The 14721-nt window shown below is 42.8% G+C and overlaps 1 protein-coding gene across 1 annotated transcript; it reads right to left on the minus strand.

Annotated features, from left to right (window-relative positions):
* Positions 1–7933: 7933 nt before the first annotated feature.
* On the minus strand, positions 7934–8671 carry LOC146817817 (uncharacterized protein F54H12.2-like). Its single transcript, XM_085609691.1, has one exon. The coding sequence runs from the start codon at positions 8669–8671 to the stop codon at positions 7934–7936; it is 738 nt and encodes a 245-aa protein (XP_085465817.1).
* Between the last annotated feature and the right edge of the window lie 6050 nt (positions 8672–14721).

The following is a 14721-nucleotide window of genomic DNA, read 5'->3' on the forward strand; positions in this document are numbered from 1 at the left end:
ATGGGTACGCCGTAATCAAAGGCGTGCCAACAGCCTTTTAATACAACGGTTGTTTTTACCACGGGTGCCCCCGCTGCTACAAACCCCACGAGTTTAATAAACTGTTGGGCACTAAGTTTGAGCACCTTCATAGGCGCACGCTGATGAAACCTCAATATGTTGAAAACAAGGGTTTCATTATGAGAACCCTTTGGGAACATGAGTGGATTGACATGCTAGAATCAGACACCAAGCTAGGTCCTTTCTTTAAGGGTCAGCAGCTACCTGAACCATTAGACCCCCGCAACGCCTTGTTTGGGGTCCATACAAATGCGATACATCTGTACAGAGCTGCGGGTCTTGGGGAGAAAATACACTACTATGATTTCACAAGCTTGTATCCGTTTGTCAATAAACTGAAGTTATACCCAACTATTATATATCGGGACTTTAAATCTTTAGACACATACTTTGGGTTAGTTAAATGTGAAATCTATCTGCCCGAGGCCTTTTCTTTCCGGTGTTACCCTACAGAGTCGATAGTAAGCTCATGTTTTCCCTCTGTCGAACCTGCACTGAAAGTAAAGAGACCACCTTCTGCCTACACAATGAAGCACAGAGGATGCTACGGGGTACCTGGTGTAGTATAGAGGTTCAAGAGGCCCTAAAGAATGTATACCGGCTTGGTAAAATACTGGAAATTTGGCACTTTGAAAGGACTACAACACACCTCTTTTCTGTGTATATTAATTTATTTCTCAGAGACAAGCAGGAGGCATCGGGGTTTCCAGAATGGTGCACTGATGCTGCCTCCAAGCAACAGTACATCGATGAATACTATGCTCATGAGAGTATAAACCTGAGACCTGATTTTATCGAAGTCAACCCCGTCAAACGGCAGTTGGCCAAGTTATGACTCAATTCCTTATGGGGAAAATTTGCACAACTCACAAACCTGTCAAACACAACCATTGTCACAGATCCTGACGATTTGTTTAATTACCTTTTTGCACCCTGTTATGACGTGTCCAGCTGTGAGTTTATTAATGACGATACTGCTATGTTGTGTTGGAAACATGCTAAAGAGTACCCCACAACGTGTAACAATATAAACATCTTTATAGCCTGTTTAACAACCGTACACACTCGTTTAGAGCTTTACAGGTTGTTAGATAAGCTACAGGAGAGGTGCCTGTATCACGATACAGACTCTGTTATTTTTGTAAGGAAAGTAGGGGACGTGGACCCGCCTCTAGGAAATTATCTGGGGGATTTAACCAGCGAACTAGAAAAGGATGACCATATAGTCGAGTTCTCTTCAACCGGGCCTAAGGCCTACAGTTACAAAACTTCTAACAATAAAGTCTGTATGAAAGTCAAAGGTATAACATTAAATGTTAAGAATACCTTAAAAATACATTAAGATTTGTTAACCTTGAGCGCATAAACTCAGAAGATCAAGGCGTTCTAGCTATCCATCAAGCTATACAAACACTCATAGAACGCTTGTTACAAGATGTGGGGCCTAATGATTTCTTTCAACTACGGTTCCAAGGACAAGGCCTCAATAGTCCTTTATGCACAAGAAGAACACCCAGGGATGTCTTTGATGCTGTATATTTTTTAGAACACCTCTCTAGTCTTTTGCAGAGTAAGAATGAGATAATGGCTTACGGGACCTTTAGAATCATAGCTCTAGTTGTTCGAGGTCGTGCAGGGGGTGGTTCCAGACCTTTGAAGACTATTCTGTACAGTGAAATCATAGGGAAGAAATAACAATGGCTGCTTGATTTTAACAACCCTACATCTAATACATGCCTGGCAGCTAGTATAGCAGGGCTACTGGCGTACCGTAGCACTACAGATGCCGTCATCTTGTCTAGAGCTAATGCAGCCCATACAGCGCTTAAAATACTTACAGATCACCCGGTTGGTTTTGGAGACCTGGGGCTTTTTGAGAACTATTTTGGCGTTACGGTGAAAATTCTATACAACAATGGCTCCTGGCGGTACTTCACAACGGGGCAGCCTCTGAAAAACAAGACCGTTTATGTTCTCCACCATGAAAAGCATTTTTATGGTATTCTGAACTTAAAAGGGTTTTTAGGAGCTAGGTATGTGTGTCCATTCTGCGATCATATTTACAGCAATCAGATAACTCATGACTGTGAAATGTATTGTACAATGTATCAGACGGCTGGATGCGAAGTCGTTGCAGAGCAGAAGGTGCGCTGCGGCACCTGTAATCTATTCTGTCGCTCACGAAAATGCCTGAGCATACATAACAGGGTTGTCCGGTGCATCTTTAAAACAGACTGCGGTCGGTGCAGGTATTACGTCGCAGAGGATCACAAATGCCAGGGCATGCTGTAAGGCGTCTTTTTAGGAAGGTGCAGAACACATGTGCTACATGCGTAAGGGACGTCAGCCTCCTAAAACAGAAAATTATATCATATTTGATATAGAGTGCACCCAAGAAACATCTGTACACAAGCCCACTTATATCTACGCTCATCATCTAACTTCGGATGAGAACTGAGAGTTTGAAGGCCGATCATGTGTGAGTGATTTCCTAACCACCTTCATGCAACCCAAATATAAGGGGTATACCATGATGGCTCATAACTCGAAGGGGTATGACTAGTTTTTTATTTTACAGAAGATGATTAGTGAAAAGGTGCCTGTAAAACTTATCACCCAGGGCTCAAAGCTAATGTTGGTAATGACTGTAACCTTACAAATACGTTTTATAGACACCTTACATTTTTTACCCAGGAAGTTAAGTAAGCTACCAAAAGCTTTTGGCTTTCCTGGGTGTAAAGGTTATTTCCCACATTTTTTTAACACATGGGCTAATCAGAATTATGAGGGTCCCATGCAGCCGACGCACAGCTATGGCTCGGAGTATATGATGCCTGATGAGAAAAATAACTTTTTACAATGGTATGCTGTAAACCGCGACAAAACGTTTAATTTACAAACCGAGTTAAAAGCCTACTGTCAGGTGGATGTTAGGATATTGCGCCAAGCTTGTAATCTTTTCAGAGATGCAGTTGTAGACATGACTAAACAAGTAGAAGTAACCAACCCCAACACGCCTCGGGTGACCGAATCTACAGAGTACATTGACCCTTTTCAAAGTATTACGCTGGCTTCCATGTGTATGTCTAGCTATAAACACATGTTTTAACAGCCTCAAAACATAGCTTTATTCCCACCAGACTTCTCTAACGGTAAACAAAAACGTTACTCCATGCCCTCGATACAATGGCTCATGTACATCTCTAACAAAGAAAGCATCTGCATTCAACATGCCTTACAGGGTGGTGAATATCGTGTGGGGCCTTATTACCTAGATGGGTACGCCGTAATCAAAGGCGTGCCAACAGCCTTTTAATACAACGGTTGTTTTTACCACGGGTGCCCCCGCTGCTACAAACCCCACGAGTTTAATAAACTGTTGGGCACTAAGTTTGAGCACCTTCATAGGCGCACGCTGATGAAACCTCAATATGTTGAAAACAAGGGTTTCATTATGAGAACCCTTTGGGAACATGAGTGGATTGACATGCTAGAATCAGACACCAAGCTAGGTCCTTTCTTTAAGGGTCAGCAGCTACCTGAACCATTGGACCCCCGCAACGCCTTGTTTGGGGTCCGTACAAATGCGATACATCTGTACAGAGCTGTGGGTCTTGGGGAGAAAATACACTACTATGATTTCACAAGCTTGTATCCGTTTGTCAATAAACTGAAGTTATACCCAACTATTATATATCGGGACTTTAAATCTTTAGACACATACTTTGGGTTAGTTAAATGTGAAATCTATCTGCCCGAGGCCTTTTCTTTCCGGTGTTACCCTACAGAGTCGATAGTAAGCTCATGTTTTCCCTCTGTCGAACCTGCACTGAAAGTAAAGAGACCACCTTCTGCCTACACAATGAAGCACAGAGGATGCTACGGGGTACCTGGTGTAGTATAGAGGTTCAAGAGGCCCTAAAGAATGTATACCGGCTTGGTAAAATACTGGAAATTTGGCACTTTGAAAGGACTACAACACACCTCTTTTCTGTGTATATTAATTTATTTCTCAGAGACAAGCAGGAGGCATCGGGGTTTCCAGAATGGTGCACTGATGCTGCCTCCAAGCAACAGTACATCGATGAATACTATGCTCATGAGAGTATAAACCTGAGACCTGATTTTATCGAAGTCAACCCCGTCAAATGGCAGTTGGCCAAGTTATGACTCAATTCCTTATGGGGAAAATTTGCACAACTCACAAACCTGTCAAACACAACCATTGTCACAGATCCTGACGATTTGTTTAATTACCTTTTTGCACCCTGTTATGACGTGTCCAGCTGTGAGTTTATTAATGACGATACTGCTATGTTGTGTTGGAAACATGCTAAAGAGTACCCCACAACGTGTAACAATATAAACATCTTTATAGCCTGTTTAACAACCGTACACACTCGTTTAGAGCTTTACAGGTTGTTAGATAAGCTACAGGAGAGGTGCCTGTATCACGATACAGACTCTGTTATTTTTGTAAGGAAAGTAGGGGACGTGGACCCGCCTCTAGGAAATTATCTGGGGGATTTAACCAGCGAACTAGAAAAGGATGACCATATAGTCGAGTTCTCTTCAACCGGGCCTAAGGCCTACAGTTACAAAACTTCTAACAATAAAGTCTGTATGAAAGTCAAAGGTATAACATTAAATGTTAAGAATACCTTAAAAATACATTTTGACCGTCTAAAGAATCTAGTGAATGAGTATGCCGCAAAGACCGATCATTCCTGTGACAAAACAATCATTGTAAATCAGCCTTCTATAGTGAGGACCAAAAAAAGATGGGAAATCACAACCCAGCCGTTGCATAAAACATTGCGAGTGGTGTTCGATAAAAGGGTCTTAATATCAGACTACAAAACGATCCCTTGCGGTTATTAAAGATACATTACTGCTGAGAAACTCTACCAGCATGGATACCAGTTTGCAACACCCGTTTTCCTGCGTTATAGCGGGACCCTCAAATTGTGGGAAAAGGTATTTTATAAAAAAAACTATTAGAAAATGCTCCTGGCGTTTTATCCGAAACTCCTAACAATATTGTATGGCTTTATTCCTGCTGGCAAGATTTTTATACTGACCTCACCCTCCAGTTCCCACACATTAGATTTATAGAAGGAATACCTAGTAGTCTTAACGACAACGACTTGTTACCCAAGGACCGTGTAAATATGGTAATTGTAGATGATCGTATGCGGGAAGGAGGGGACCATCCTGAGATAGAGAGAGCTTTTACTCAGTATTCACACCATCGTAATCTGAGTATATGTTACATCGTGCAGAACTTGTTTTACAAGGGTAAGTGCAGCCGCTCTATTGCTCTCAACGCCTCCTACCTAGTTTTATTTAAAAACCCCCAGGATAAACAGCAAATAGCCATTATAGCTAAACAAATGTATCCAGGGAACACTCCGTTTTTTATGGAAGCCTTTAACGATGCGACCACTAAACAACCCCACGGCTACTTACTGGTAGACTTAAAACCCTGTACTCTAGAAGACTACACACTGCGGGCTGATATTTTCCCACCCGAGCTACTTGTCGCCTACACCCCTAAACCGAGACCCAAAGGGTATAAAAAGAATCGCTAAAACGCCTGGGACCCATTTACCCACAAAACTTCACGCCATACAGTATTAAACATGTCTTCTGCCCGTTTACGCCATAATATGGTTCTCCTAAAAATGTTGGTCACAGCTAGTCCCCCTCAAAGAAAAGCCATACTATGTGCTGCTTCGGACGACTTAGTTGGTGCCATTTCAGAAATTGCTCTAAATACCCTAAAAGGTAATGTTCCTATTTCAGCGAGCCAGTACAGATTGCTGAAGAAGAAGCGTCAACTCATCAAGAAGCTTAGTAATAAAAGGGTTTCCCTTACTTCTAAGAAGAAACTGGTAAAGCAGTTGGGGGGTTTTATAGGTTCACTGCTGGGTATAGCTATACCTCTAATTACAAGCCTCCTGTCGCTGAACTGATGGATTACGCCCAGAAAATGTATCCAGTACCACAACAGCAGCTTGAACAGCTGACACCTACTACAAGTGATGCATGGGACATAAGGAAATCTGAAACTCTCCGCCTGGATGCTGAAATTAAGGTTATTTTGACCCGCACAGACTTAAAGCCTGGAGCGAAAGCAGGGCTTTACTTCCACACTCTTCAAAATTGCTTGCAATATTACAAATAGATGCAGGCCAATAGAAAAACTGACTTTATATACGGCTGATGATGAGCAACCTCTGATAACCGACGCAGCACCTCAAGGACCCTCAGTGCTAACTCAGCAACCGGCACCCTCTGTCGCTTTTGTTGAGAGCTTGTTACACAACATAAGTCAGCGGTATAGAGGGGCAGCGCAGATGCTGTTAAGTAAAATGGCTGATTCTAAAAACCTAACATCGTGGAATGACCGCGGTGAGTTCATCTACAAAAGCCAGCCAATTGTTGGATCACACATGTACGATTTGATCAAAAGTTTTACGCATCCCAAAACACTCTCACGACAGACAGTCCCTAGAGGCTGGGAGCAGTCTCTAAGTGCCGCTGCAGAACTCAACAATCCATCGTCGCTTGTAGGTAGTACCAGGCACCGCCACCAACTTGAGCTTCTGAAACACCCCAGGAATGCCGGTGCTACATCCACGCCGCTACCATCTGCCTTTCACACCCCTTCAAAATTACCTACATCGCCTTTCTTTTGACAGTTCACTCCCTCAAGTAACCCTGGAGATGTGCCTCTTGAGGTTAAAAAGTCTCTATTTAAAATGAAGGAATGGCTACCATATTAAAAAATGTTGCTTATGTAATGTTATTGCTTGATTGTATATTTTGTATGTGAAAAGGGTGCACACCCTTGCATTCTTTACTATGTGCTTCTTTATTATTTCTGTAGTGCTTTTATGTGTATGGCTCTTTGAATATTTCAAAATGCTTGTAATAAACACTTATAACTATTCAACACTCTACTGGCTTTTTTTCTTTCTTATCGCAGAATAAAAAACAAGGAGTCTGGGTGAGTGGTTGAATATAGGCTTTTATTTATTTATTTTTATTTTGAACATGAGCATTACACAACCACGCATTACAAAACGTTACACTATCTTATTCTGTTATAACGATGCTGGGAATAGGCTTCAAGCCTTCTTTCATATAAAGGGTAACAATCCTATTATTGTTTACTTTATCACTTGAATATAAATTAAAAAAAATTCTAAAAGTTAGACCCTCTGACATTTTACAGATAAAATATATACAATGTTCCCCACACGTGATAGAAAGAGAATCTTGTACCGGCAGCTTGTTATATTCCACCCTAGAAACCGCTTTTTTTAAATACTTGAATATTGGCTTTGTATAGATGCTGTGCTCAGGAAACTCCTCAAGGCTGTCAAACACAGTTACCCGGTCAATGTCCAGAAACATAGCAGCCCAGTGTGTTCCTGCTTTATGATGTGGATCGGTGTTAAAGACCAAAGACCGCAGCCTTTCATGACTTATTTCAGCCGGCAGACCGTCGCTTGGAAAAACACCTAAAAAGTATTTCTTAGCGTATTTATGCCGGTTTAAGAAGCTGCGTATGTGAATAGTGTCCATTTTATATTCTTTTTTAAAGATAATCAAGCATGGGCGTGATTAACTTGTATAACACTATCGAATACTGCAAATACCACCATGTACACATTCACAGTCAGAGCGGCGCTAAAGCTAAAGCGGATTTCAGCTTTTAGATTTCCATTTTTGACCAGGCTGTAGTTGTCACCATCTTCCATGTCAGGGCTAATAGCGTGTAACCTGCGCCATATCCTTCGCGGGATAAGACGATCCCCGAATCATGCTGGTGCTTCCCAGTTATCGACACTAAGCCGAGATATTCTCAAATAAAATTTGCAGATCCAAAATTGGGTGTGCATGGTTTTGCAGGTATGACAGCTCCCTCGTGGACTAGAGCAGCGTAGTTGATACCGTAGTGCTTGAAATTGAAAGGGTTGGAGGCGTATAGCCCGCTTAAAGCTGTGTTGTCAACAAACCCTATAATAACAAGTTTTGGTAGCTGCCCCAGAAACACATTTTGCTGCTGTGTTAATCGGGTGCCGACTGGTATCCTGTAGACTTTCATAGAGACTCTTTCAATGGCATATTTAGCATTCGCCAGTTGTAGAGCTTCAGCGTGAGCCAATCTGACCGATGGTGACACATTCACTCTCTTTACATAGAGGCTAGCAGACTGTATGAGCAGTTTATACTGTTCAGCATCCTCAGCAATGAGGCAGAAAGCATCTTTGTTGCGGTTGAGTTTGATCTTCAGGTCGATGCCGTTAACGATTAGTTTATCTTGGAAGAAAAGGTTTGCATGTATTTGCCTCAGGAGGTCAAAATCTCTACTACCGGCGGCAAAACATGCTCTTTTTACAAAGCCTGCATTAGGCCCATCTAGAGCAGTGTTTTCAAACTGAGCATAAGTATCTTTGTAGAAAAGCCCAGCTGAAAGCTGTGTGTCCAAGGCATCGCTGCTGTAGTTCAGAATACTTTCCATGTATACCCTGTAGGCGTACATGTTGTCATTTTGCGTAATGAGTCTGTCGCCCAGCGTAATGTCCACCTGATTAAACATTGTCGCGATGGGGTAAGTGTTGCCACTCTATCGGTCGCAGCAATATTGGATCCATCCGCTTTTACAATTTTACAAACCAGATGTAGCAGAGTATTGTTGAGATCTAGATACATACCCGTGGACCCCGACACGTAAAACTCTATGGGGGCCACCGGCGTCAGGGCTGCTTATGGCGATACTTCCATGAAAAAACTGTTTTCGATACTAGTCTGTGTGGGTTTTAGAGAAAACAAATCTAACTGTGACGTGGCACATTCACCCGATGCGCAGTGTACAAAAGCCATGTTTTAGGGTGACAAGCCTTTTAGAAAATGTTAAAGTTAGATGGTGTTCTCTTCTTCGTAGCTCTCTTCCGCGTTGGGGATCTTCTTTTGGGGGCTCTTTTTGAAGAACGCTTCCTTTTTTAAAGGGAGCCGGGGGCCCTCGGCATTGCGAAGACCTCCTCTTCCTTTTAATACTAAGGCGTGGCTTGTACAACAGTCCTGACCCTTCTTGGGGCTGTCTGTTCATACGTTTAACCACTGCCGACTTCACAGAACCCACCACATCTTGGACAGTATTCTTGGCAGCTGTCTTTCCGTGTGATTTTGCAATTTCATAGCCTTTTCTCAAAAAAGGCATAGCCCTTCTGAACAAACTACGGAAAAAACCTCCAATACCCGCCCTGTACGTAACAGGAGCTCCTTGAAAGTAGGGGGGCCCTCTATATCCCGCCTGATGCCTGTAATACTCTCTATACATAGATGGGTTGCCGTAGGCTTTCATAGACACCATGATGAGCTCTTAATAATCACCGTCGCGGCGGGGCCTGAAATGAAGCTTAACAATAACTTTCCTGTATTTAAAGGACACCGGTTCAGACTGATCATCAAAGACCATAATGGTTATAGTGTCAAAATGTTTTTTAGAAATTGTTATGTAGTCAGGCTTAATATATTGAATATTAGCTATTGTGTTGTTTTCACACATCACTTGAACCCATCTCAGCAAGGGAGCATAACTATCTCCCACTCTCTGCGGTTCTATTATATCCATATAGACATAGAGTGTGTAGAACCCCCCATCAATATCGGGACATGTCAGATCTAGCTCTTGCTTGTTTTTTATATGTTGCACAGTTCCTAAAACCCTGTTCAACTTCCCTTTAGTGACAAACTGTGCATCCTAGCTGGGCGCTTTAATAAAAACCTTCCTTCTAACGCTATCTAACACCAGTTGAACATCCGAAAACCCATCAATGCCAGATATTGTCTTGTTAATGGCATCCACCACCGCATTAACCGTAGGGTAGGATTCGTGGGGAAAACCGGCGATGCATAAAGGTTCAGTTTGGGACTTCTTTATACTGAATTTAGCTTCCGACCTCTTAAATGTATTCCATGTATGGGGGTATTGGATTTCTGTTAAGGCAACTTCCCAATCCCCTTTAAAATCCACAGGTTTAGCCAATTTGACTGTGTAATTTGATATTTTATTATCAGGGAACATACTCAGCGATGCATTAGAGGGTAGTGCAATATAAAAGGATGATGTGTCCATGTTGTTTTCTTCTTTTTTTTTTTTTTTTTTTTTTAGAGCTATCGGTCTTCACACGTCCTGCAGGGAGTTGGCCGGCACCCAACTGTTACATTTCTCAGGCCAGCCCGCCATTTAACAAAGGCCTGTTACCCCCCCCCCCCTTTCCACTCTTGAATCTTTAACCCTGTAAACCCTATTTACATCGTCTGGGACCTTTTGTAACTCTTCACTGTTAAAAACACCAGTCACAGTTTCACTAGAGCAGTCCTTCAGCCTATTAATGTACACACCTTCTTTAAGCTCCACACTCTCAACTATAAATATCTTGTCGCTGAAAGTCTGTTGATAACCTTTCGCAAAGACCCCTTTCAATTTTGAAACCCTGACATGGTCCCCTTTTTTAAAAGTAGGCCTCTTTACTCTGGCGCCGAAGTAACTGCCGTATACCGTACTCCACACCGATAGAGAATTGCCGGCTGTTACCTCTACAGGAGCCATTTTGATAGTTCTATGATATCTGGCATTATAAACAGCTCAAAAATCCTGTAGAACAGGTATGTATCGGTAGGTGTTGTAGGCCATGAAGTATCTCCACATCTTAGATTTTAAGGTTCTGTTAAAGCGCTCTATAACCGCTGCTTTTACCTCCGTGCGCGTTACAAAATGCTGTACCCCATTCTGTTTTAATAATTTCTGAAATGTTTTGTTTAAAAATTCTTTTCCGGTGCCAGTTTGTAGTTTTTGCCGGGTTCAGCCTTTCCTGAGGATTACTTTAAAGGCCTTGGTGATGCTGGTTCCACCTTTATCATTTAGCACTTCTGCAAAGGTGTATTTAGACAGTACATCTATAACTGTTAAGATATAACGGGCTCCATTATTATGCTTTGCCAGATCTTGAAGGCTTATTATGTCAGCCTGCCATTGATAATCTAGTTGCGCATTAACAAAAGTGGGCCTCCTCTTAAAACGTCTCTTCGCTGGCTTGTGGAGTGAATAGCCATGCCTTAACCTGGGTTCTGCTTATCGGCTCATTTTCAGCTTTAGCCCTTCTAAACAATGCTTCGTCGCTTCAGAAGCTCGCGACCTCCTTTGTATGGTAATAAAGCTTCTTAAACACGGACCCCGACATGTTAGCACTTGGGACCACAAAATGAAATACGTTTGATTTGTGTATAGACATTTTATTATACGTAAATAGGATAACAAAATATCATCATTCCATAGTTTACAAGTTCACACTGTAGTTCATACTAGCATTAAAAGGTCATATACAGGCTATTCAAGATGCATACATATTAGCGTGTACGCTACATATAGAATTGGCCCGTTTGTCTCGAATGTCAGCATAAAGTCACATATCTTGATATTTTTAAAGATACATAGTCAATAGCACTGTATAGGTTAGCCCTATCACCCCTCCAATAATTCTGTACGGCTAGGAAACTGGCAGCTGTCAATAGTTCATACAATTCATGCTCGCACATCTGGAAGCCTTTGTTTCTAAAATAATCTTCAGTTAGAAGATCAAAGGCTAAATCTAAACTGTACATCCGGGGTAGTATTAAACCGCGCATATAGTATATGTACGTGTTCCAGAATCCATCCTTTTATCGACATCCACATGCTATCACAGCATCCGCATAAGGATCTAGGACCGCCATGCCGGGGGGCCTCTAGCAGACAGACCGTTTTTGAAAAGCACAACGTCGCTGGATGTATTTCAACTATTCTTTCTTTAAGCAAATCATCTAACACTTTAGTGATACACTGGTATTCTGGCGCTGGCTCAGAATCATCCTGGATCCCCATCTCCTGCAAAAATCCTCCTAAAAATAAGTATTACACAGTCAAACAGTAGCTTATAACAGCAACGTTTTTTGGCATACCTTAACATTCATACATTAATCCTCCGGCTCTTTGTAACAAGACGCTAATATGAGTTGTTTATTTATTTTAATCTTAAAACATTATTTGAGGGTTCATACACCCCACCTGCTTTCTACTTTTATAATAAACATCAGCAACATGCTTTTCTATAGATCATTCTGCCCTCTTTCTAATAGCTGGCTGGCCTTGTACCCGCATGTTAGAACGTTTTGCGTGAATGTGATATGCGTTTTGGATTTCTCTGAGTGCCTGCGACAAGACCCTGACCATAGCGGGTCTGACATTTTTTTCACCCACTAGCTGATACACCAACTTTAACAGTTTATATAACTTGCGGCGGTCTATGAAATGACATATATAGCGGGTAGTTTCAGACGTGTATGCTGGAAATAGGCAGTCATGAGCCGTCTGTTGTGGAGCCTTAGTTTTATGACCAGAACATCGAGAATAAAAGTCACGCTTGAGACAGGCATATACAACGCTTGCTGCAAAACCCTTAACATGCGCTCTATCAACGCAGGTTACACATGGAGTCTCCTTGTCAAGATCTACAGAATCCAATGCCTTTTTATAGTCCTTAGATAGTTCGTTGTTTTGGCTTGTGGAACTTTCAATCTGTTTTGAACAGCACAAGCAGTTCATAATGAAGGTCTTAGCAGCCTTAGGAGTCTCCTCAACCTCATTGCATGTTTCTGGTGCTTTCTGCAGTTCAAAAAGAAAGAAAAAGGCTATTAGTTAACAAGACCTAGCATCACATATGCTTAAAGTGTCTACATTTAAGATAATACTAACTTCTACATTTTCAAGGGCCTCCACGGATGCTCTGAAATCTTGCGAGGTGTCAAAGTCCATCGTCTCATGAGCTTCCTGACGTTCAAAAAGAAAGAAAAAGGCTATTAGTTAACAAGACCTAGCATCACATATGCTTAAAGTGTCTATAGTTTCTTCCGAATCTTCCATGTCTGTGGAACTATTTTCAACCCCTACTTCTTTACTAGAGGTTTCGCTGCCGCTTGTTGAACCCCTAATAGGTGATATCAACTGCGGTCGATCCTCAAGGCTGAGCGAGGCCATCCGCCGACACAGATCTTCATGGTAATCTGTGCCTTCTGCACGCTCCTCTTTAGCGACCTCTTGCAGCGTCTGCTCATCCATTACCGGGGGTGCAAGCGGTGAAAATATCTGTCAAGCGTGTTCAGGCCATAAGCAGGGGTATCTCTCTTTGTGAGATAGTTGCATTGCTTTATGATACCAGCGTTCTCACTTGCAGACGGGTTTAACACTAGCCATTAAGGGCCTCCCTTATATACAATGTATGCTCAGGAAAAGGGGTGTATCCTTCTACGTCACACCCATCACCCCCTCAAGCCTCCGTGACTTAACATTTATTTATTTATTTATTTATTTTCATAACTAGTGTCACTTTACATCAGAGACGTTTTAAAATTAGGCGGTAAAATTACTGCACCAGCAAACTCGCAGTCTAGCTTCCCGCCTCTTGTGGGGGTACTGGGATTCCCGGCCTTGGCTGGCTGTGGCTAGACCCTTCACCATGATCTACCACTTAGGAACTCCATATGCATTAGGCATGCCTCCTAGGGGGCATGGTCTACCTCCAAAAAGACCCCAGCACCACTCTAGGGCTCCCATTACACAGACGCACCTCACCACTTCTGAAGCAACACCAGCCTACAGCCGCAGCTATCCGCTGAGCATGCCCAGACATTTCCCTGCTTGCCCAACCAACATGGCACACACAGGTAAGTCTCTGCTTACGCATCCCATAACCCTAAACAACCCTAGTAGGCCCTATTGGGGTGGCTTACACCTAGCCCTAGATGCCCCTGACCCCTACTCTACACCTATGACCCACCTACACAGCTGTCATTTCCTGGGTAGAGGACACACACACACACACACACACTACACCTGCCCCACTTCCGGGGCTGGACTTCCGGGGTCGGACTTCCGGGCAGGGACTTCCGGGGCGGGACATCCGGCTCCTACGTCACTTCCATGGGGCGTGGCACCTGTCAAAAATGAATGGTGATGGTACTCAATAAACACGTATCTCATTCCAAGAATCACAGTATACTGCTTTTTGAGGTGGGTACAAATTAGAATTGGAGTTTTTAAACTATGTCCAACTAAAAAATGACACATATATTGAGAAGTTTAGTTTTGAATGATAAATAATGACGTTTTTTAGGAGTTTGATCAGCAGAGAGGCAAAGGTTATTACAAATCTTCAGTTGTTTTTGCTTATTTCTTTTCTATTTGTGTGGACTTAAGTCTGCTCCATGGCTGTCCACCGCTGGTCAGATGTGCAAGGCTTTGTGTACAGGGCTGCCAGCGTTCTATGACCATTCACTTGCTACACTGGTGGTGGGCAGGGCCCAGTGCAGCTAAACAGTAGTCACCGGGGCCATACTGGGAACGCAAACCAGTCCTGTCCAATACACGTCGGACAGCTCAACGGGGCAGGGGGGGGGGGGGAAGAGGTGGTTCGGTGCTTGTGGAAAACACTGCTGCTGCGCTTATGTTAAAGGGGCCGATATTTCAGCACTGCTGCAAAACCAGCCCCCAATAAGAAAAACTGCTGGGAAACACTGCTGCTGCACTTTTGTTAAAGGGGTCCAGTATTG

The sequence above is a fragment of the Triturus cristatus genome, chromosome 6, assembly GCF_964204655.1.
Source record: "Triturus cristatus chromosome 6, aTriCri1.1, whole genome shotgun sequence".
Classification (NCBI taxonomy): domain Eukaryota; kingdom Metazoa; phylum Chordata; class Amphibia; order Caudata; family Salamandridae; genus Triturus; species Triturus cristatus.